The sequence below is a fragment of the Aquarana catesbeiana genome, linkage group LG03, assembly GCF_042186555.1.
Source record: "Aquarana catesbeiana isolate 2022-GZ linkage group LG03, ASM4218655v1, whole genome shotgun sequence".
NCBI classification, from domain to species: Eukaryota; Metazoa; Chordata; class Amphibia; order Anura; family Ranidae; genus Aquarana; species Aquarana catesbeiana.
Window position 1 is genome coordinate 115,848,824 of NC_133326.1, and position 22,839 is coordinate 115,871,662.

Genomic DNA, 22,839 nt, shown 5'->3' on the forward strand with positions numbered 1-22,839 from the left:
TTGTGTCCCACACTAGTGCTCCAGCATCCAGATGTGTAAACAGCTGCTGAGTGTCCTCTCCTTACACAGAATCTAGTTTGCATTTCATTCTAGTTTAAACCCATCTAGACAACAAACTTATTTTAAGAGAAGTAGGCCAGAAAAAAATTTATTGAATTGCATCTGGACAAAACATGGTGTTTTAGTGGCCAACAAACAATGTTTCCTACGAACGAATAATGTGTCCATGAACATTAAAGTTGCCATTTTAAACTGTACAACAGTAAAGAAAAGCACATGGAGAATGGAGAAGCACGAACGTAATAAAAATAAAGAATAGGAACACAGGACAACTACTTACTTTTTTGCAGCACTCTCCTGATCCTTCTATACTGATTGTGCTCCCTTAATTTGAGGTCCGACCTCCGCTTCCTCAGTTGATCCTTGGATCATCATACCCCAAAATTCCTGTGCAGACTCTTCACAACTTTCGCCATGATCTTGGCCTTTCCAACATTTGGGTTGGGGTAAGGTCCATACTTCCCGTCATAGTCGGCCCTCTTCAATATGTCCACCATCTCTACAAAGGCCATATTTAAGGCCTTAAATCTTCTCCTCCGGGATCGTGATGTTTCTGGCTCCGGGCCTACTTCCTCCTCCTCGTTGCTGTAATTATCACGCACCTGTTGTGTCTTCGCCATGTGCTCTCCCCCACTGCGCCGAAAGAGAAGGGGCGGGGAATAGACTAGAAAGAACGTCAGGGGTGGGCGGAGTTTCACGCATACGCAGTGTATATAAAGCATAACACGTGTGCGTTGAAAGTATGATCTGTGAGCGGAGGAATAAGTATCGGAAGCGCCGATCGTGACAACGAAGGTAACATTTAAACTTGGGCCTATACTGCTTATAGATTGAGGCCTATATTGGGACAAGATTAGGAGACTTTAGCCTGACATTAGGGTTTGTCTTGTGTATTGCAGATAAAATGGATGGCTTCGATGACCACAATTTCCTCCCCCTGTTCATAGACAAGTACAGGGAGCTGCCCTGTCTGTGGCAAGTCAAACACCCGCATTATAATCATAAACAAAAGAGGCAGGCAGCGCTGGAGAAACTGCTGGAGTTGGTGAAGCCGGTGGTCCCCACAGCAACCATCCCCTATTTAAAAGCCAAAATTGGTGGCCTGAGGAGCACTTATCTTAGGAAGCGCAAGAATGTCCAGGATTCCCAGAGATCCGGAGCTGCCGCAGATGACGTTTATGTCCCCAGGCTTTGGTATTATCAGAGACTGCGATTTCTGTCAGACCACACTGAAGTCAGGGAATCTCTCTCAACCCTTCCTTCCACTTTTCCTTCCACCCTATCTTCCACCCCAGCTGAGGCTTCCGATGTCCAACCTGGGACTTCCAGCCAGGAAGAAGTGGAGGAGCCCAGCTTGAGCCAGGTATAGCATTGTTCTACAGATTTCTGGTCAATAAATAAATGATGTTTACTAGATTTTATTATTGATCACTAATTGCTGATTTAATAAAGTGTTTTACATATCAATAGACAGTAGTGGGCAAACATAATTGGGACAAGAATGAAAAATGCTGGGCTCAGAATGATAGTCTTTTATATTTGTTAACATTCAATTTGCAACAGTCATGAGATGAAAATTGTGTGTGATTGATGAAGAAAAAACTAAAACTATGTCCCTTTTTCATACACAGGAAGACCTCAGCCAGGAGGAGGCTGTGGAATGTGGCAGCCAGGAGGAGGCTGTGGAATGTGGCAGCCAGGAGGAGGCGGGGGTTAGTGGCAGCCAGGAAGAAGCAGGGGTAAGTGGCAGCTAGGAGGTGGCCGGGCCCAGTAGGAGCCTCACAGAATTCCAGGTTCCTCCCCTCCGCCTTCCAAACAAAAGACCTAGGAAGGGGAGTAACGTGGAGGATTCAGCACTCAGGCTGATTCAGGAGGCTTCTGCATCCCTCAGAGCCACCCCCACTCACGAAAAGGCCTTTGCCTGCATGGCTGCCACCAAACTGCAGGACATGGAGGAGGGCCAACGCCTCATGTGTAAGGAAATCCTTTATAAAACATTACCTAAGGGGGTGAGGGGCGAAATCACACCCAATACCCACCTGTGTGAGTTACATCCTCCTCCTCCTGCCACAACTCCAACACCACAGACACAGCGTGGAAGGAAGAGTGGAAGGAAGACAAGAAAGTGATGGCCTGGGTTCAGTCTGGTCTGACAAAAGATGTAGGCTCTTGTATGACCACAGCCTGGGGAAATGTATGTCATCTGCTGCTGTTCATGATCTCTTGAACTTCTGGACCAGATTGTACTCCCTTATATATGGACTCCTCAGGCCACCAATTTTGCATTAAAATAGCTGATGTGTGCCCTGGGGGCCAAAGGCTTCGCCAATTTCTGCTGTTTCTCCAGCGTTGCCTCCCTCTTTATTTGGTTAGGACCCCTTAATAAATTTTTTTTAATAATACCCGCCTATTCCTTCAAAAGGGACAGTTTGTTTGTGAGGAGGCAGGTAAATTTCAAAACTACAATGTGAAATTTACAACAGACACCAACAACAACCAATCTCCTTGAGATTAAATAATACAAGATAATGATCGTGCTGTGGTAACTTGGCACACAAAACACACCCAAAACTATTCTGAAGTTAAAAAAAAATTAATTAAAAAAATAACAGGAGATCAGGATTTAAAAAACTAAAAAAAAAAAAAAAAAAAAAAAATCTAAAAACAAAAAAAAAAATCTTTTCGGGAGATGTGACTAATCCAAATATTATATTCATGAAATCACGATAAATAATAAAGAAAGAAGTTTGTGAGAAGTCTGTGTGAATATGAGCAGCAAAACAACTTCATTCTTCTAGCATTATAAACAAAAAGAGAGTGCGCTGCATTAAACAATTTAAAACATTGCAGCGTGACGAAAGTGCTAGATCAATTACGAACGCTAATTTTACCAGACCGAGCAGTTCCATCTCGGAATTTATTCTGAGCATGCGTGGCACTTTGTACATCAGAATTGTCCACACACGGTCGGAATTTACGCGAATGGATTTTGTTGTCGGAAAATTTTATAGCCTGCTCTCAAACTTTGTATGTCGGAAATTCCGATGTAAAAAGTCCGATGGACCCCACACACGGTCGGAATTTCCGACAACAAGCTCCGATCGCACATTTTCCGTTGGAAAATCCGACCGTGTGTACAGGGCATAAGAAATGTAGCAAAATGTAAAAGTGGTATATTTTTAGAAAGCCGAATAATTTTCAAAGCATAATAGGCAAAATGCTAGTAGTCAGTTTCAAATAAAGAAAAATTTCTCTTTACTGGGGTAGATTTATCCAAACAAGTCGATGAACAAGTTGAGTTTTAATACAAGATAGATAGAAGTGTACTAGGGAGTATTTATGTCAATTTAAACCTCAGCTTAAAACAAAAGTTTCCTTTAGGTGCAGGGGTTGAAGGGTTAGAACTTCTGTTTTTTACATCCCTGTCCATTTGTTCCCATTGTGGAGATTTTCTCTTCTTCTTTACCAAGTAATTAGTGTCAGATAGAGCACAGAAATCTCTCTCTGATGAGTACAGAAATGGCAACAAAAACTATTATTTTAAAAAGTGGCTAAAGGTTAGAATTTCTACAAGGTTGTTATTGCTCTTTGTGTATTTCAATCTTAGTGACACCTGCAACTTCTCCTTACTTGTCCTGATGTCACTGGGACAGAAATTTTCCCAATGAGAATGCACCTGGCAATAAATAATAAAAACTAAAATGTTTTGCTTGAGGTATAACTTTTTTTTACTTTTGGATAGAGTGGAGATGGATTAGAACACCTGTCAGTTTTTATTGCTGAGAGATTCACCCTCTCTATTTGTCCTGTTTACCATTATCATTGAACGTGAAAAACGTGAAAAAAATATCCCAAATTTTGGTTTGTCCCCAGAAAAGTAATAGAATAGAATAGAATAGTAATCCTTCAATGGGGACACTAGTTTTGGTGACCTAGGGGAGCAAGAGATTGCCGAATTTGCAGAGATTTCCTCTCACTTCTTGTTTTGGCTAGTTATAACCCTCCCCTACTCTATCCAAAATGAAAAAAAAAATGTTTGCATATAGTTCTCTTTTAAGTAAAAATATGTACATGTAAGCATTTGTTATTCTGAAGGTAGACTAGGGATTAGCACATGGGCATCACTGATGTAGTTGGTCAGCTTGAACAAACACTGAAAATTCAGTAAGCGATAGGTGGAGAGCATTTAATAGGGTGCCTAAATGTAAAAAAGGACATATCTAAGGCGCCTTTCACACGGGCTCTATCACTATGCGGAATCCACTTGCTCTTCCCTGATCCCCGCTGAGCAAGCGGATGACAGGTCCGTGTCTGCTCCGCTATTCAGAGCGGACACAGCCCCACCCTCCTCTATAGGGCAATCAGATAGAAACGGACCACCTGTCCGTTTTCATGTGATGCCATCCGATCCGCCAGATGGATAGAACATAGGACCACCATCTGTCTGCTTTTGGCAGACAGGATCGAAATTGATGGCGGCAGTAGGGTTGCCACCTAATCCCTTTAAACCCAAACACATATGAATCACACAGCTTGCGAGGCTAATTAAATGCAGATAAAGCACCACGTGAGTTTAATTACCACCTTAATCAGCCACAGAACCTGTGTAATTCATATGTGTTCAGTTTTAAAGGGATGAGGTGGCCACTCTAGGCGGCAGGGGACATGTGTCCGCTGACATCTGCTGCTCCATAGAGGACAATGCAGTGTCCGATCAGTTCTGCCTGAAAAACTGACAGGTGGACCTGATTGGACAGCCTGTGTAAAAGGGGCCAAAAGAAATTAAAGTGGACACCATGTGGATCAGTGTTCAGGCCAGGGCTGTGTCAGACAAAGCTGCAAATGTAGCATTCAAGATGTGAATGTAGAAGTTATGAGGAAAGGTTGCGAGCACTGAACTTATTCTCTCTAGGGAGAGACACTTGATTTCAGTTTACAAATACCATACTGGAGACCCCATGATAGGGATAAAACTTTTTTTCAGAAGAGAGTTTAACAAGACACGTGGCCACTCATTAAAATTAAAAGAAAAGAGGTTTAACCTTAAACTACGTAGAGGGTTCTTTACTGTAAGAGCGGCAAGAATCTGGAATTCCCTTCCACAGGCAGTGGTCTCAGCGGGGAGCATCAATAGTTTCAAAAAACTATTAGATAAGCACCTGAACGACCACAACATACAGGGATATACAATGTAATACTGACATATATTCACACACAGGTTGGACTTGATGAACTTGTGTCTTTTTTCAACCTCACCTACTATGTAACTATGTAAATGTGAATTAGTCTGTGCAGCCATCTGGTGTGATCAATTAGTCAGGAACCTGAATGTTGATCTTGCTCTAATGTATGGAATCAATCTCTGTGGGTAAACCCTTCTGTTTTACTGCTCTTTTTGATGGATAGGTGTGGACAGGAAGATCTAAAAAATAGTCTGCTGTGTGGATTAGCTCAGATGCAGACGCCGGCTTCTCTCACTATTTTTCTCAGAATCCTTTGGTTTCCTAGAAACCCCTGGATTTCCACAAACCCCTGGGCTCCTGGACAATGCTCAGGGAATATAAGTTCCTTGTTTCCCCCCCACCACTGCAGCTCAAAAGCAGAGGTGGATGGGCATGTAATTTGCAAAGTCAGATGTACAGTCCTCCTTTGTTAGGCAGCCAAGCAGGAGCCCAGTAACAAGAAGCTTCTACTCTGCCCCAATTGCTACCAGAGTACGACACTTCAAGCGGGGTGGCCCTGCATCTCCAGCCACCTGCCTGTGGTGCCAGCCCTGAGATCCCTCCAGCTGTTTTCCTTTCTACCCTATACTTTACTGTAAGAGAAGATGACTTAGAGGCTAGGTGCAAATAGCTGTTTATGTTTTCTACTGTTTACTGAAGTAGTGGTCATTATCTAGTATATGTGGCTCCAGAGCCTTATAGAGACCATGCTGTATTACCACCTAGTGTTCTCACTGAGTCACAGAGACATTTCTTCAATGAGCTCCTGTTTGTACAGCTTAATTGGTTTAACATTATTCTTCACTGTATGCATACCCTTTGCAATTTACTTTGCACCTGTTAACTAAAGTTAAAGCTACCCTCTGTCTGATTATATATATATATACACACACTGTATCACCAAAAGTATTGGGACACCTGCCTTTACACGCACATGAACTTTAATAGCATCCCAGTCTAATGCCCTGTACACACAATTGGACTTTCTCACATAAAATGTGCGATCGGAGCTTGTTGTCGGAAATTCCGACCGTGTGTAGGCTTCATCTGACTTTTTCCATTGGAATTTCCGACACACAAAGTTTGACAGCTGGATCTAAAATTTTCCGATAACAAAATCCTTTCACGTAAATTCCGATCGTGTGTAGACAATTCCGACACACAAAGTGCCACACATGCTCAGAATCTAGCAGAAGAGTCACACTGGCTATTGAACTTCATTTTTCTTGGCTCGTCGTACGTGTTGTATGTCACCGCATTCTTGACGTTCGGAATTTCCGACCAACTTTGTGTGACCGTGTGTATGCAAGACAAGTTTGAGCCAACATCTGTCGAAAAAAATCTGATGGATTTTGTTGTTGGAATGTCCGATCGTGTGTACAGGGCATTAGTCTGTAGGGTTCAATATTGAGTTGGCCCACCCTTTGCAGCTATAACAGCTTCAAATCTTCTGGGAAGGCTGTCCACAAGGTTTAGTAGTGTGTCTATGGGAATGTTTGACCATTCTTCCACAAGTGCATTTGTGAGGTCAGGCACTGAGGTTGGATAAAAAGGCCTGGCTTACAGTCTCAGCTCTAATTTATCCCAAAGGTGTTCTATCGGGTTGAGGTCAGGACTCTGTGCAGGCCAGTCAAGTTCCTCCACCCCAAACTCGCTCATCCATGTCTCTATGGACCTTGCTTTGTGCACTGGTCCAAATCATTTGGTGGAGGGGGGATTATGGTATGGGGTTGTTTTTCAGTGGTTAGGCTTGGCCCCTGAGATCCAGTGAAGGGAACTCTTAAAACATCAGTATACCAAGACATTGTGAACGATTTGGAGATGGCCCCTTCCTGTTCCAACATGACTGCGCACCAGTGCACCAACAAGGTCCATAAAGACATGGATGAGCGAGTTTAGGGGGGAGGAAGTTGACTGGTTGAAGCTGTTATAGCTGAAAAGGGTGGGTCAACTCAATATTGAACCCTAGGAACTAAGACTGGGATGCCATTAAAGTTCATGTGTGTGTATGTGTGTAAAGGCAAGCATCGCAATACTTTTGATAATATAGACAGGCCATTCATTTTGAATGGGCTGTCAGCACACCACAACATAACTAAAACTGGGACCAGATCAGATTTTTTTTTTTTGTAATGCAGTTCAGTGCACAGATGGGTCTTATCTGTGTGTGGTGGTATGGTGGTGTGGTGCAATGCTTCTGTGTTTAAGTGTGTTTGGCAAGGTTAGTTGGGGTGCCGTTCAAAATGAACGGCACTAAAAAGCACTGCACTGCCGATTGCGCATTACTGTGTGCTCATTATGCGGCGCATACCTGCAACACAAATGTGTAAAGCTGGCTTTACTCCTGTTTGGCTGTTTTATCACAAGATCAATGTATAATCAATTTATAGTAAATAATATAATTGCAACAGTATGTATTCTGCAACGTATTACCTTCATGCCAGTGTTTGTGATCAGGCGTGGCTTCTCATCATTTACAGCTTTCACGGTCACATTGATAGTTATTGACTGGCTCTGGCGATTTACATCTGCAGCATTGACTATAACTGTGAAGTTGTCATTCTTGGTTTCACTGCCATTGTGCTCATACAGCACTTGTCCTTGATTTAACTAGGAAAAAATATGTACTGTCATTTATGCGCATATTTCAAAAGCATACAAAGACAAGGCTTTTTTTATGCATCTACCGCCAATATGTTAAACTGAAAACCACACTTTTGCTAAGAAAAACCCAATGTTCTCCAGGTCACATATATTTTGCAAACATTATAGCAAATGCCATTACAAACTTGTACCCTTTTAGTGCAAAACTGACACATGCATTATTATCGTCTGCTATCACATGATCACTCCCAGTTTTGCAGCAAGGTAAGAACTGCTGGCAAAAGCAGGAAGCCAATGAGCTGAGCAGTAAATGACACCATCATACACCATCAGCTTTTCTAGAACCTTGATATAAAACAGGTCATTTCTATGAAGCCCATTCACATCTATGAACTGCAATGCAGGAACATTTAAAAAAAAATACAACATGCAGAATTTTTTGAAGCAGTAATCTGTGTTTTTAGACGCTATATGTATATATGTATATGTATGCTAAAAAAAAAACACATCTGCACCATGGAAAGTATATCACAATTTTTTCTTCCCATTGTATATTACATTTGCTGAAAAAGCTATTAATATTTCCAAAATAACTTTCAAAATGTGTAAAAAGCTCACTTTAATGCCCATAATCATATGTAACGCGCATGCTTTAAAGTGTATCTGTAGCCAACATATTTATTTTTTGTATTTAGGTAAAGTGATGAAGGATTTAGAACCCTTATCAGGTTTTTATTGCTGTGTAAGCAGGAGTTAGTACCCCTTTTAGGGAAACCCCTCTGTGGGTGGTGCTAGCCTCTTCTTTGTAATCTGGACCCGGAAGAACTTTAGGATAGAGGTTGATGAGAAAAGGTATTCCACAGAATACTACCATGTGAGGTTACAGCCCAAATGAAGTGTGCTATTAGGGGTAGGCCCAGTAGGGAACTGGAAGTGTGGATCGACATCCCTGCTTTAAAGCTGAGTTTAGACTGTACAGTATTGCTGGTGTCGGGTGGAAGAGGCATATTTGTGTATTGGAAGTCACTGTGCACTCATATTCATGTTGACAATAAAACTTTGAAATGGCTGATCATGTGAATAACTGTTATCTTCTTAAGGAGGGCCTCAGGCCAGGAGCATGTGAGTAACCAAGATGGTGGAGTTCCTCCATGCTATAGGTAGATGGTAATCTATCTAATCCCTGTTGCAGGAGGACAGTGGGAAGTGGCCCTTGGCCAGCATAACCGTTGCTGGAGATGAATCAAGCCCCTGCTAACAGCTGTCTCCCAACTAGGAGGATTTACCCTCTCTTTGAGTTCTGGTGACCAATGACCATTGTCACTGAGACAGAAAACGATGTGAAATACAACATTTTAAATTACATAAAGATTTAAAATTACATAAAGAATTTACAAAAAAACAGGAGGTGAGGTGAAACTTTACAACAGCTGCTCTGGTGAGGGGATGTCTCCCTACTTTGGAGAGATTTTCTCTTACTTCCTGTTGTGTCTCTGGCACTACAATAAAGGAGGTTTAATTATTCCCTACTTTTCCAAAACAAAAAAAAAAACAACTATAGTTACAATCTGATACACATTTTAAGCATAAAATATTACTGAATGCGTATTGATTTAAATATTTATTTAAAACTCACCTCATTCCAGCTAAAGCTTCTTAGATCTTGTCCCTGTGTGTCAGTAAGACGTCCATTTATTGGTTCATCCAGCACTAGAAGTTCAAGGTGGAGACCGAGATAGTAATCACTGTGAATCTGTAGTATGCTGCTAGGGAGAACTGTTTTCCCACCCTCCTCAACCGTCATATCATCAGCTTCCACTGGTATATAGATAGGCAGAATTTCTAGAAGGACAACAATCTCTTGAGTTGTGTCTCCTGCAGAAACCTCTAGTATCATGCGATCAGGGAGCATTTCTGAGGCTGAATGTAAATACAGGATCTTTCCTTTGTTAATGTCCTCCTGGGTGAAAGTCTGTACAGAGTCCAAACTTGGTGACCCATCAGAAGACAGCTCCCCACTGCTAGAGACCAAATATCCAAAAGATGGGGGATCTGTCAGACTATATGCAATCTTGTGTGGGAATACGCCTTCTGCAGAGACCTGTAAATTACAGTGTCATTTACAATTGTAAGTTTAGTCACTGACATCAAATCATTTTCATTCCACATAAAAATTGTAGATGCAGTAGTAGGCAGTGTTCACATATGACAATGGAGGGCATGGAGAATTCAGCCAGTAGGTCTATGCGGCTATATACTTAGGATCATTGAAGCCATAATAGTGCAGCTATTGCAACCATACTTGAAACTACACTAATCTATGTGAATCAGAAAGTGTGGTAAAGGCAGCAACAGGGAAGCTTCTAATCTCAGAATCTCAGCACCTAAAGTTCTGTTTGGGTAGACAAAATTCCATCCAGAAGTGAATTTACCTTTAAATGCAATAATATTGAATTTCTATTATACTATACAAACAAGACATGTGCGGCGTCAACAAATTTGTTTCGTTCTGTTCCGTTTCGTATTAGTATTAATTCGTATTTCATAATTCGTATCTGAAATTAAATTTGGATTTGTACTAAATACGAATTTTCGTTAGGTTCGTTAACTTTTCGTAACAATTACGAATGTTCGTTATGATGAATTTATCATTATGAGGGGATCCCACCATCCCTGTGTTGTGCTGACTTCCTGGGTTTTTAACTTTTACGTTCGTTAAATTTTCGTAACAATTACGAATGTTCATTATGATGAATTTATCATTAGGAGGGGTTCCCACCATCCCTGTGCTGAGTTCCTGGGTCTGAGCGTACACCCGCTGTGCCCATTATGGGGGGTTCCCACCATCCCTGTGCTGAGTTACCAGGTCTGTACACCTGCTGTGCCCATTATGAGGGGCTCCCACCATCCCTGTGCTGCGTTCCCGGGTCTGTACACCTGCTGTGCCCATTATGAGGGGTTCCCATCATCCTTGTGCTGAGTTCCTAGGTCTGTACACCCGCTGTGTCCATTATGAGGGGTTCCTACCATCCCTGTGCCGAGTTCCCGGGTCTGAGTGTACACCCGCTGTACCCCTTATGAGGGGTTCCCACCATCCCTGTGCTGAGTTCCCAGGTCTGTACACTCGCTGTGCCCATTATGAGGTGTTTCCACCATCTCTGTGCTGAGTTCCCGGGTCTGTACACCCGCTGTGTCCATTATGAGGGGTTCCCACCATCCCTGTGCTGAGTTCCCGGGTCTGAGTGTACACCCGCTGTGCCCATTATGAGGGGCTCCCACCATCCCTGTGCTGAGTTCCCGAATCTGTACACCTACTGTGTCCATTATGAGGGGCTCCCACCATCCCTGTGCTGAGTTCCCGGGTCTGAGTGTACACCCGCTGTGCCCATTATGAGGGGCTCCCACCATCCCTGTGCTGTGCTGACTTCCTGGGTTTTTAACTTTTAGGTTCGTTAACTTTTCGTAACAATTACGAATGTTCATTATGATGAATTTATCATTATGAGGGACTCCCACAATCCCTGTGCTGTGCTGACTTCCTGGGGTTTTTAACTTCATCATAACGGATAATCGTAATTAATGAACATTCTTATTTTGTCAGATTCTGTTGTAACGGAATTTGGATCCAAAGTTCGTAAACTAAATTTCGTACAAAATTCGTATACATAAAAATTCGTATTTCGGATCCTCACGAATGTACGAATTTCTGAAAATTCGTACAAATTGGAAACTAATTGAAACTAATCGCACATGTCTAATACAAACGTACAGGATGAAATCTTGAAAAAAAATAATAACAAGACTATATAAGAAGCAATGTATAATATGCCAGTTTTTTTCCAAAGTAAGACTGACTTTTATCCTAGTGGGTGCCCACATAGATAATAACTGAGAATAATTTGTTCCCCTTGTGTGCACTAAGCTTTAATAATATTCAAGCAATGAGCCCCAATGTTATGTAGAGTAGAATAAAGAGAAGATGTGGGGAAAGAAAAGCAGATGTTAGATCTATTCTTTACATCCTAGCCCACTTGTATGGAAGTTCACTGGAAAAAAGATAGTGTATCTTAAATAGTAATCTATTTTTTACCTATAGAAAAAAGTAATATCTGTGTGGTTTAGGATAATTTTACTGAAATTAGTTAGGTTGGGTTACCACTAATATTTTAAGACCATATGTAAGAGGAGTTTTTGAGGGCTTTAGGTAGAAAATGTTTTGTGTCTGGTTTTAGCAATTTTGTAACTTGGAAGACACTATGGGGTTGATTTACTAAAGGCCAATAGACTGTGCACCTCGGAAAGTGCAATTGCACTCTGCAAGTGCAGTTGCTCCAGAGCTTAGTAAATGAGGTAAGGCTTCACTTTGCAAAGAATACCCAATCACATGCAAGGAAAATAAAAAAACAGCATTTTTGCTTGCACATGATTGGTTGATTAAAGTCAGCAGAGCTTCTGCTCATTTACTAAACTCTGGAGCAACTGCACTTTCCAAATTGCACAGTCTTTTTGCCTTTAGTAAATCAACCCCTATATTTGTGTTTCCAAATTATACAGTGCCTTGAAAATGTATTCATACCCCTTGAAATTTTTGGAATTTTGTCATGTTACAGACAAAAATGTAAAAGTATTTTATTGGGATTTTATGTGATAGACCAACACAAAGTGGCACATAACTGTGAAGTGGAAGAAAAATTATAAATGGCTTTCAAATTTTTTTTTATAAATAAATATCTGAAAAGTGTGGTGTGCATTTGTATTCAGCCCCCTTTACTCTGATACCCCTAACTAAAATCTAGTGGAACCAATTGCCTTCAGAATCACCTAATTAGTAAATAGAGTCCACCTGTGTGTAATTTAATCTCAATATAAATACAGCTGTTCTGTGAAGCCCTCAGAGGTTTGTTAGAGAACCTTAGTGAACAAACAGCATCGTGAAGGCCAAGGAACACACCTGACAGGTCAGGGATAAAGTTGTGGAGAAGCTTAAAGCAGGGTTGGGTTATAAAAAAATATCCCAAGCTTTGAACATCTCACGGAGTACTGTTCAAACCATCATCTGAAAATGGAAATAGTATGGCACAACTGCAAACCTACCAAGACATGGCTGTCCACCTAAACTGACAGGCCGGGCAGAGAGAGCATTAATCAGAGAAGCAGCCAAGAGGCCCATGATAACTCTGCAGGAGCTGCAGGGATCCACAGCTCAGGTGGGAGAATCTGTCCACAGGACAACTATTAGTCGTGCACTCCACAAATTTGGACCGTTATGGAAGAGTGGCAAGAAGAAAGCCATTGTTGAAAAAAAGCCATAAGAAGTCCGGTTTGCAGTTTGCTAGAAGCCATGTGGGGGACACAGCAAACATGTGGAAGAAGGTGCTCTGGTCAGATGAGACCAAAATTGAACTTTTTGGCCTAAAAGCAAAACGCTATGTGTAGCAGAAAAGTAACAATGTACATCACCCTGAACACACCATCTCCACTGTGAAACATGGTGGTGGCAGCATCATGTGGTGGGGATGCTTTTCTTCAGCAGGGACATTGAAGTTGGTCAGAGTTGATGGGAATATGTATGGAGCCAAATACAGGGCAATCTTAGAGGAAAACCTGTTATGTCCTGTACACACGATAGGATTTTCCAATGGAAAATGTGTGATAGGACCCTGTTGTCCAAAATTCCGACCGTGTGTAGGCTCCATCACACATTTTCCATAGGAATTTCCAACACACAAAGTTTGAGAGCTTGCTATAAAATTTTACAACAACAAAATCCGTTGTCGGAAATTCCGATCGTGTGTACACAAATCCGACGCACAAAGAGCCATGCATGCTCAGAATAAATTAAGAGACTAAAGCTATTGGCTACTGCCCCGTTTATAGTCCCGACATACGTGTTTTACGTCACCGCGTTCAGAATGATTGGATTTTCCGACAACTTTGTGTGACCGTGTGTATGCAAGACAAGTTTGAGCCAACATCCGTCGCTGTAATTGCAGTGAAAAGGTGGTTCTACAAAGTATTGACTCAGGGGGGCTGAATACAAATGCACGCCACTCTTTTCATATATATTTTTGTAAAATATAAATTAATTTTCCTGCCACTTCACAATTATGTGCCACTTTGTGTTGGTCTATCACATAAAATCCCAATAAAATACATTTACGTTTTTGGTTTTAACATGACAAAATGTGGAAAAATTTCAAGGGGTATGAATACTTTTTCAAAGTACTGTATACAGTAGAAAGACAGAATTTGCAATTTATGAATAAACAGATTTTTTTTTCATAGTAGGGTATTGATGAAAATGAACCTTTCAATTAATTACATATATAACTACAAAAAGGTCAAGTTTCTCTAATGGAGAAGGACGTTTGACCTATAGAATGGGCCATTATCAATTTAGCTTCAGGTTTGCTGCTTTATATTTGCTATAACCTAATTGGCAGCACTGAGAATACATATCCAGTTTAAAAAAAATGAAGAAAACTATTTTCAAAACTCACCATGAGATACTCCTTACTAATCTTTGCAGATTCCCCCTGAAAGACATACACCTTCTCATTATGGTTCACATTCAGAGTCACAGGTAGAGAATCGGTGAGCACTTGCACCTTGATGTCACCCACAGCCACCACCTGATTAGCTTCAACAGAAATCCGGAAATGATCCCTGTTACTTCCTTCTTTATTGTGTTGATAAACTACAAGTCCATCTGCCAGTTCTAGTTGTGAAAAAGAATCTGTGGGCTGCCCCTGTTTTAAAACTTCTCCCCATCTTGGTTTAGTGCTGATATAGTATTTAATTTCATCTTCTGAACGTAGATCTAAGTTGGTCTCCAGTTTAAGATTTGTAGCAGACAATGTCTCTTTGCCACCAGGAAGCACATTTAGAGTGGTGATATTAGAAATATGAATGTAGGGTTCAGATGCTTGGACTTCCAAAATAGTGGTAAGATGATGAAGCCCGTCAGACAATCTCAACTGTATAGAACCCTGGTCTGGTCCACTATGAATAAACAGAATTCTGTGTTTTCGGAGGTCCTCCTGTGTGAATCTGACAACAACAAGTGATGGGTTATCCACAAAAACAATTCTTCCAAAGGGAACTCCATATCGAACTAGCACTATTTGTGAATCGGTTGATCCTGAGTCTGGATCTAAAAATGCAATATCATTTGTAGTTAGCAATTTCTGCCCATCACGGACTACAGTGAAAACCTTTTGCACTATTTGAAAAGGTGGGTTGTCATTTACAGGTTGAATTGAGACCCGAAATACACCTCTCATCACTTCCTGGTCTTCAAACTCTTCTTCTCCACTTGTATCAGAGGCACTACCATCTTGCTGCCGTGAGGCTACAAATGGTATATCATCTTCAGTAGTTTCAGAACCATCATGCTGGTAAAAAATTAAACCATCAAGAATGTCATCATTGGTAAATTCTGATATTCCTTCTTCTAGAAGATCGCCAGACTGTAAACTTCCCTTCCTTATTAGTGTTCCATGTTGAGGCCCATCAATTACTTCATAAAAAAAATCAACATTACTGCCACTTTTTAGAAAAAGGTGATCTGAGGTTATTGCCTCCTCCCCTCCTTCCAGCACATGTAATATTTGATTAACAAGCTGCGGGGCATCTGGATCTGCACCAATCAGAATCTTGTATGTGTACACTGGAGACGCCTTGCCATTAAATAAGATCTGGAACTGAAACTGGTCTTCAGTATCTTTTGTGTTACGTACTGTAGCCGTGTAACTGATGTGCCCATTCACTAGGTCTTCCTGGGAAAATCGTGACCCTTCAATAAGACGCGTACCATGAAACTGTAGATTACCCTTCTTAGGAGATTGAACAATTAAATAAGTGAATAATGCCACTTCATGATCTTGCATAGTTGTGTCAACCTGTAAGTTCTTATCTGAGAGATTCATTTCCCGTGTTTTTCCAAGCTTTAAAGGGATCATCCTCATCATTTGAATACCGGACCGCTTTACCTTGACCTGCAATGTCTGATTACCCATTTCCTGTGTTCCCAATTTGAACTGAATTTTCAAATTTTCACTCATTTCATCCCCCCTAATATCTGAAATTGTGCTGAGGTACCTGACTCTTGATTTATCTAAGTCACTCTGCCTAAAAGTGTCTGTGGCTTTCCATTCCTCCCCAGCCACCAGTTTTTGTATAACTCCTAACCTGGGGTTCTCAATTAGGTTATACATGGCTTCCATTCCCAGTTTATCTAAATTTGTTAATATAGGAAGATTGGAGGGAGTGATCAGTGCAGATGATCCCTCTGATACCACCACTGCTTTTGATGTCATGTTCTTTTGCGGCTCCAATACTATAAAGCTTGCATATGCCAAAGAGCTTCTTGTTGTTCCATCAGTAGCCTGTAGTGTTAGCTGTGCCTGTTGTCCAGACTTATGGATAAATACCACTTGGCCTTCTTCTAAGTCCTTGCAAGAAAATTCTTGAATGGCTTTTCCAGGCTTGTTTTGAAATTCAACATGTCCTTCTTTTGAACTCCCCATAATATAAACATTGAGCAGATCACATGGTGTATCAGGGTCATTGATCTTGATGATATCCCCTGTTAGCAATTTTCTACCTCTTTTTAAAATTCCTAACATATTACCTTTAGGAAATTCAATAGATGGTATAGCTGTTGAAGGGGATATGTTTATTGTAAGGTTGTAACGCTGAGCCTTCCTCAAGCATTCTGGAATGTTTACACTACTAGCCAACGAAACCTCCAAAATCAGGTGGTCTTCAAGTGACTGTGTTCCATCGTGAACATATTTTATCCTATGATTGGCAACATCTAATAGTGTAAATTTGCGCCTAGATTCAGCACCAGGTATGTCAAGTACCAAATGTCCTTTTTGAGTGTCATTTATTATACTGAAAAGAAACTGAGACTGGCGAATGCCAGATTTTCTTAGGTCAATTGTGGGGTGGAAATGTCTCCATTCCAGAATGGAAAATCCCCCTCTTGTCACTAACAATGGCTTTGGGTTAAGAAGTGAAGTCAGTTTATTACTACTGGGCTCCATCTTGCAAATATCAAAAATATTGCTAATAACTGTGGACACTGCAGTGGTGGCAGGGGAAGAAGATGAAGTAGTGACCTCTTCATAATCAACATAGTCATCATACTCATCACAACCATCTGTAATATCTCTGCTACCCAAAGCATCACCAAGCCCTTTCTTCATGGAATTTATTTTTAAATCTGAGACACAGCCAGAAAAAGATCTGTATTCCATATCATCTATGAAGAGTCGACCAAGAGGACCTTCCCTTATTTTAGCCAATGAGATCTCATCTATGCCCCCAAGGTAAAGATTGCCATGCAACTCTAACATTTGTCCAAGGTTATTAAGAGAGACCTGGGAGGAGGTTGTATCCACAATAAGCTGCATTTTAGATTTATCTATGGAAACTTGGACATCATGTGGCTGGCTGTCACTTACATAAACCATATTTTGAATTTTCACTGCAGACCGTCCTGTATATAGTGTACCCTGTAAGTGACCACCAGCAATTTCAAAGTATAAATAGGATTTTTGTGGTCCAGACTGGTAGATTAGTGGGGCACGCCCTGGTCTCGATGTTTCCAAAGTAAGACGAATTGATCCTTGTGATTTCATATCCCAATTAGGGAATATGATGTATGAACGTGGCCCAAAAAATCCAAAGGATTCAGCTGAGTTAGAAAGAGAATTGGTTTGGCAATCTTCCCATTGTCCATTGAGCTCTGCTTGAGGATTGGAACTGGAAAGCAAGTCAATGTTGTCAAATCTGGCTTCCAAGATGCATCCATGAAAAGTAGGAATGTCCTGCAAATGATATGGAATGTTGCTTGTACCAGTTCCACCTAGAAAGATGCCAAGGTCAAGATTCAACTTTTGTGAGGACCAAGGAAGATCCATGATGCTGGTAAAGTTGTTTAGTGTTAAAGACATCTGGGACTCTGAAATAATCAAATTTAATTGGTATGTCTCCTTGCTTTTTAAAGCCATCCATGTCGGGGAATACAGAATGGATTCTCCTTCACCTCTTTCCAAGTGAGCCTGTGAGAAAATATAAAAGATGTTGCAAACATTTAAGTATGTATGTAATTTGCACAGATATTTTTTAATTGACTAGCAATACAAAAGAATGTGTGACCAGATCCTACCTTTGGCTAACCCTAGTATCACACTAACATGAACAGGCAGCTTTGTCATGCAAGGAAAACAGAGACTAGAGCAGCAAAAGGCTGATAAAGACTGAATGGGGGAGACAAAGGTAAGTACCCTCTGCCTCCCCCATCCACGTCCTTCTTCACCCCCTTCTCAGCTCTGACCTCCGCACCCCCTCAGCCCTCACCTGCAAAAAAAACCTGTCAGCAGCTGGCCCCTGTCTAGGACCTCTAGCAGTCACATATTAAGGGCTGGGGTATTTTCCCACAATGTGCACTAAGTGCACATTCATTTGCAGCTTTGCCTCCCCCCTAGCAACCAGCCAGGTTATAAAAGCTGCAGCAGTATCCAGCACCAGGCTGCATCACAGCTAATTACTATGCACCGCCCCCCTTTCCCATAAACACACTACTCCCAAGAACTCTTGTCCTGCCCTCAGTGCAGGGACAGAGAGGGGTAGCTCTGAGTAGCTCTTAGTCCAACTTGATTTTGTTTTGGGAGCGGGACGGAAAGTCCCCATCCTGCTACTGGAACACAGCACTGTATACTTGTATGTAGCTAAGGCTACATACAGTTTATACAGTGCTGACAACTGCTGCATGTGTTAGTGAAGGAAATAATTTGTTTGGACCAACTTCATCCAGACAAATAATTTAAAGTTCACCAAAATATGGAGTTGGGCTTTAAAAGCTTGTGAGATCTGTGCATCGGGTTGGTGAGATCTGTGCACGTTTTTACTTACATATATACACACAAATACATTCTTAAGCCGTGTACTCACGGGCTGAATGTCGGGAGACAGTGGCTGGTTAAAAATAAAAAAACAGTCGACAATTCGGCCGCAGTGAATGTTGGTCTGTCAGACAGAAGCCGACCGAACGGCCGTATTCTGTCAGACAGACCGACATACACTACAGGCAAATTTTGGCTGTTTTTTTTTTTGAACCAGTCGTTGTCTCTCGACATTCAGCCTGTGTACGTGCATACTGGAAAACCAGCAGCCGACCGACTCCCAATCATCGATCTCAGCCAATCGCAGAGAGCGCTGATCGAAGTGTTCTGGTGAGGGGTCTGTCCCCCTGTCAGAACACAACAGCTCAGCGGGGGGGAGATCGCTGAACTAACCTTGCATGGTTAGTACAGCCGCTCCGACCGGAGCTGTGAGCTGTCAACTGTTAGTGTGTACTCGGCTTTAGACATGTTTGCATTTGTTTTATTCCAAAGCACAAGTTGCAAGTGAGATCATACTGGCAGTCAATAAAGATAGATAGAACCAGCTAGCATGGTATACCCTGTCTTATGCCCCGTACACACGGTCGGACTTTGTTTGGACATTCTGACAACAAAATCCTAGGATTTTTTCCGACGGATGTTGGCTCAAACTTGTCTTGCATACACACGGTCACACAAAGTTGTCGGAAAATCCAATCGTTCTGAACGCGGTGACGTAAAACACGTACGTCGGGACTATAAACGGGGCAGTGGCCAATAGCTTTAATCTCTTTATTTATTCTGAGCATGCGTGGCACTTTGTCCGTCGGATTTGTGTACACACGATCGGAATTTCCGACAACGGATTTTGTTGTCGGAAAATTTTATATCCTGCTCTCAAACTTTGTGTGTCGGAAAATCCGATGGAAAATGTGTGATGGAGCCTACACACGGTCGGAATTTCTGACAACAAGGTCCTATCACACATTTTCCGTCGGAAAATCCGACCGTGTGTACGGGGCATTACAATTTGACTGTACAATCTTTGTACAATTTCCTGTAGATTCGACAAACCTATGTAATATGAGGACCTACCTAAACTTTCCAATCCATTTGTATCCAATCAGATATAGATAGGAGGATCTAAATCAGATTGTACACAGTCAGATTGTAACATGTGTGGTGACCTCTACCTGTAACATTATTGCTATGATATGGGTAATGATGGCATGTTGCAATAGTCATCTTATAATTCTCTTTTTTAGAAATGGGTACAAATGTATATTTTCATACATGTACCCCTTCTTTGTAAAACACCAGGACTGACAGAATGCAGTGTATAGGAGTTAACCATTGTGTTCAGAATTTAGAATAGCTGGGCCTGCGTTTGCGCTGTGTGCTTTCTGAGTCTGTGTGAGGAGTTGTATATTGTGTGTGTGTGTGTGTGAGTATGCATGGACAGATGGGGCCAGCTAAGGATAATTTCTAGGTCCCTCAGCAAGACATCTGGTCTTAATTAAAATTATAAGAACAAACAGGTTTATAACAGTAGTTTATATTCGTAAGTATTTGTCCCAGCTTCCATGCAAAGCTCTGATTATATAAGTGTTTAAAGAGTTTTTAAATGTATATGTCTGTATTTTCAGCTGAGAAATCACATTAATATATGAGGTGTATTTGTCATCTGGAAATGTGCATATCTGTGTCTGTCTATTTACATTTTTATCTTTCTTTTTCTTTGTTGTGTCTGTTATTTGCATTACAGTCCCTTTTGTCTCTCCTTCTTGGCTTGGTGCATGAATTGTGTTATGTGGAGGTGGCTAGTATGCAATTCCTAACAGGGATAAGGAGCTTTTGATAGACGAGACAACTTACCCAAAAAATAAATAAATTAATAAAACGAACGCTCAATATAGCCACTTGTTCTTCTGTGTTGAAGGATGCCATAAGTAGAAAGGAGCCAACATTAGCAGCGTTTGTGTATGCTTAGCCTACTGTTGATAGGTGAATTATTTTTTTTAAAATCCCTGAATTATTTTTTTTGTGTGTTTGCTAAATATCCACAAATCTGGAGGCTGTAAGTGTTGACCTGGTTATTGTTTTAGCACTGCTCCTGTATGATTATAAAGGCACAAAGATCTGTATACAGTAGAATTTGTAATACCCCAGGCTCTCCAAAAGATGGTTTAAACCAACCATTTGGAATATCCCTTTCACTTTTAGTTGTGAGACCTTACGCAACCTAAAGGGACTCTGTAATGAGAGATTATGGAGGAAGAGGTGATATAGGAGCGTCAATCAGAAGGAGTACCAGACCAAATTCACTAAGTAGTCCAAATCTGTTTCACTGGCCTAAATCTACACAATTGCTTTGTTAACAGTAAGTTTAAGATTTCTCTAGCATCTGCTTCCCTGAGTCTACTTAAATATTTGCAATTATTACTGAGCCCTGATGAAGGGAGAGTGTGTTTTGCGCCCCCTCCCCCCAAAACGCATTGTCCGTCTTGTGAATATTTAAAGCTGTTTTGGACTCCTTTATGAATTTGGTTTGGTGCCCCTTCTTTTGCTTTAAAGTGTAATCAAAGGCAAAACTTTTTTTAGTGGTTTGGATAAAGTGGAGAGGAATAAGAATACCTGTCAGTTTTTCTACTGCTCTCTATTCCCCCGTTACGGAGTTTCACCAGAACAGTAATAGAGAGGAAATGTTCTAGCGGAGACATTAACTCTGGAGACCCTGGTGACAACTAGGGATTCCCTCGCATTGGAGAGATTTCTTATCACTTCCTGTTTTGGCTATAGAATAGAAAACAAAATCTCCCAGTGAGACACAGATGGCAAAAAAAACCTACAGGGGTTATAACCTTACTCTATCCAAAATGTAGTTTAGGTTCTGAGCGATGTTCCTAGGTGCCCATTAGAGGGCAGCCCTGGTTGCACTTGAGCTGCTTATGAAAAGCCAGTGAGCTTTTCAAACGATTGTTATCCTTCTGTTTACTACTTTCTATCAATAAGTATTAAAGTCCCAGCAAATCTTGGATGTAGCCCCTTGAACCTCCTCTACAGGAGACACACACATCTGGGAGGCAATGTGGAGTTGTCTGTCTTCTTACCCATCCTGCATTAATCAGCCACCACTGAGACTGCCCATATAACTTTAACAACAACTTGAGGACACTAATCTTTTTCCTATTAGTGTGAGCAGAGTCCTTCCACAAGCATTTAGTGGACTAAGCTATACTAGGACACCAGGCATAATGTCCCTTTTAAGCAATGCTGACTTTAGCACCCACCACCTCTCCAGTGACACCAGACCAGATCCCCAGATGAAAGACACTCAGTCAACTCCAGCAACCCTTAGCAGAGTTAGCTGAGACCTCGATGAACAGCAGACAGATGGCAGGTATGCCTGGGAAGGCAGCAGCCCTGTAGGCTGGAATCTCCTCCTCTTGGACAAGAACCCCTCTGCCCCACATCTCAGAATATTTCTGATCTCTCCCAGCATCTATCTGGGCACTTCTCCCCAGGGATTGTCCAGGGCTGTGTAAATATTCAGCTGTTGATTTAACTCTCCAAGCCCACTATCTTTCAGAACCTTTCCAGACAGATAGGGGGAAGCAGTCGACCCTGCAGCCAGTGAAACACAGAACAGACTAAAACAATCACATGCAGTTCGACCTATTACAGTGAGACAGTAACTAAACTTCCCTAACCTATAACCTATCTAGGAGGGCGCTACACATACAGTACATCCAATATCTAATATAGATAGACTTGTGATCAGACTTTAGCTCCTGAATATATAACTTTGGGGATTACACATGCTCCCTCTTCTCCTCCTCATAAGCCCTTTCTCTTTATTATCCCTGCCCTACCCTCTGCCACAATGATAGGTCATGTTGTTAGTTTCTAGCATGTGCACTGCAAAATCTCACACTGGGAGTTTCCATAAGCAATAGAGAGGTTCATGAGGTTCTTGATTCATTTATCCTTAGAGCCGAATACATACTTACCTGGTTCCATGTGCTACTCCCTCACTGTCCAGATAAAGGAACCAAGACTGG

General features: G+C 41.4%; 1 protein-coding gene across 2 annotated transcripts in view; it reads right to left on the reverse strand.

Moving 5' to 3' along the window:
• CSPG4 (chondroitin sulfate proteoglycan 4) overlaps nt 1–22,839 on the reverse strand; it is a 183,569-nt gene that overhangs the window by 59,957 nt on the left and 100,773 nt on the right. For both annotated transcript variants that reach the window (XM_073619044.1, XM_073619043.1), the window contains exons 3-5: nt 14,387–17,956; nt 9,523–9,987; nt 7,716–7,892 (exon numbers count right to left, since the gene is read on the reverse strand). In XM_073619044.1, the coding sequence (XP_073475145.1) occupies nt 7,716–7,892; nt 9,523–9,987; nt 14,387–17,956 (4,212 nt within the window). The remainder of the gene's footprint in view (nt 1–7,715; nt 7,893–9,522; nt 9,988–14,386; nt 17,957–22,839) is intronic.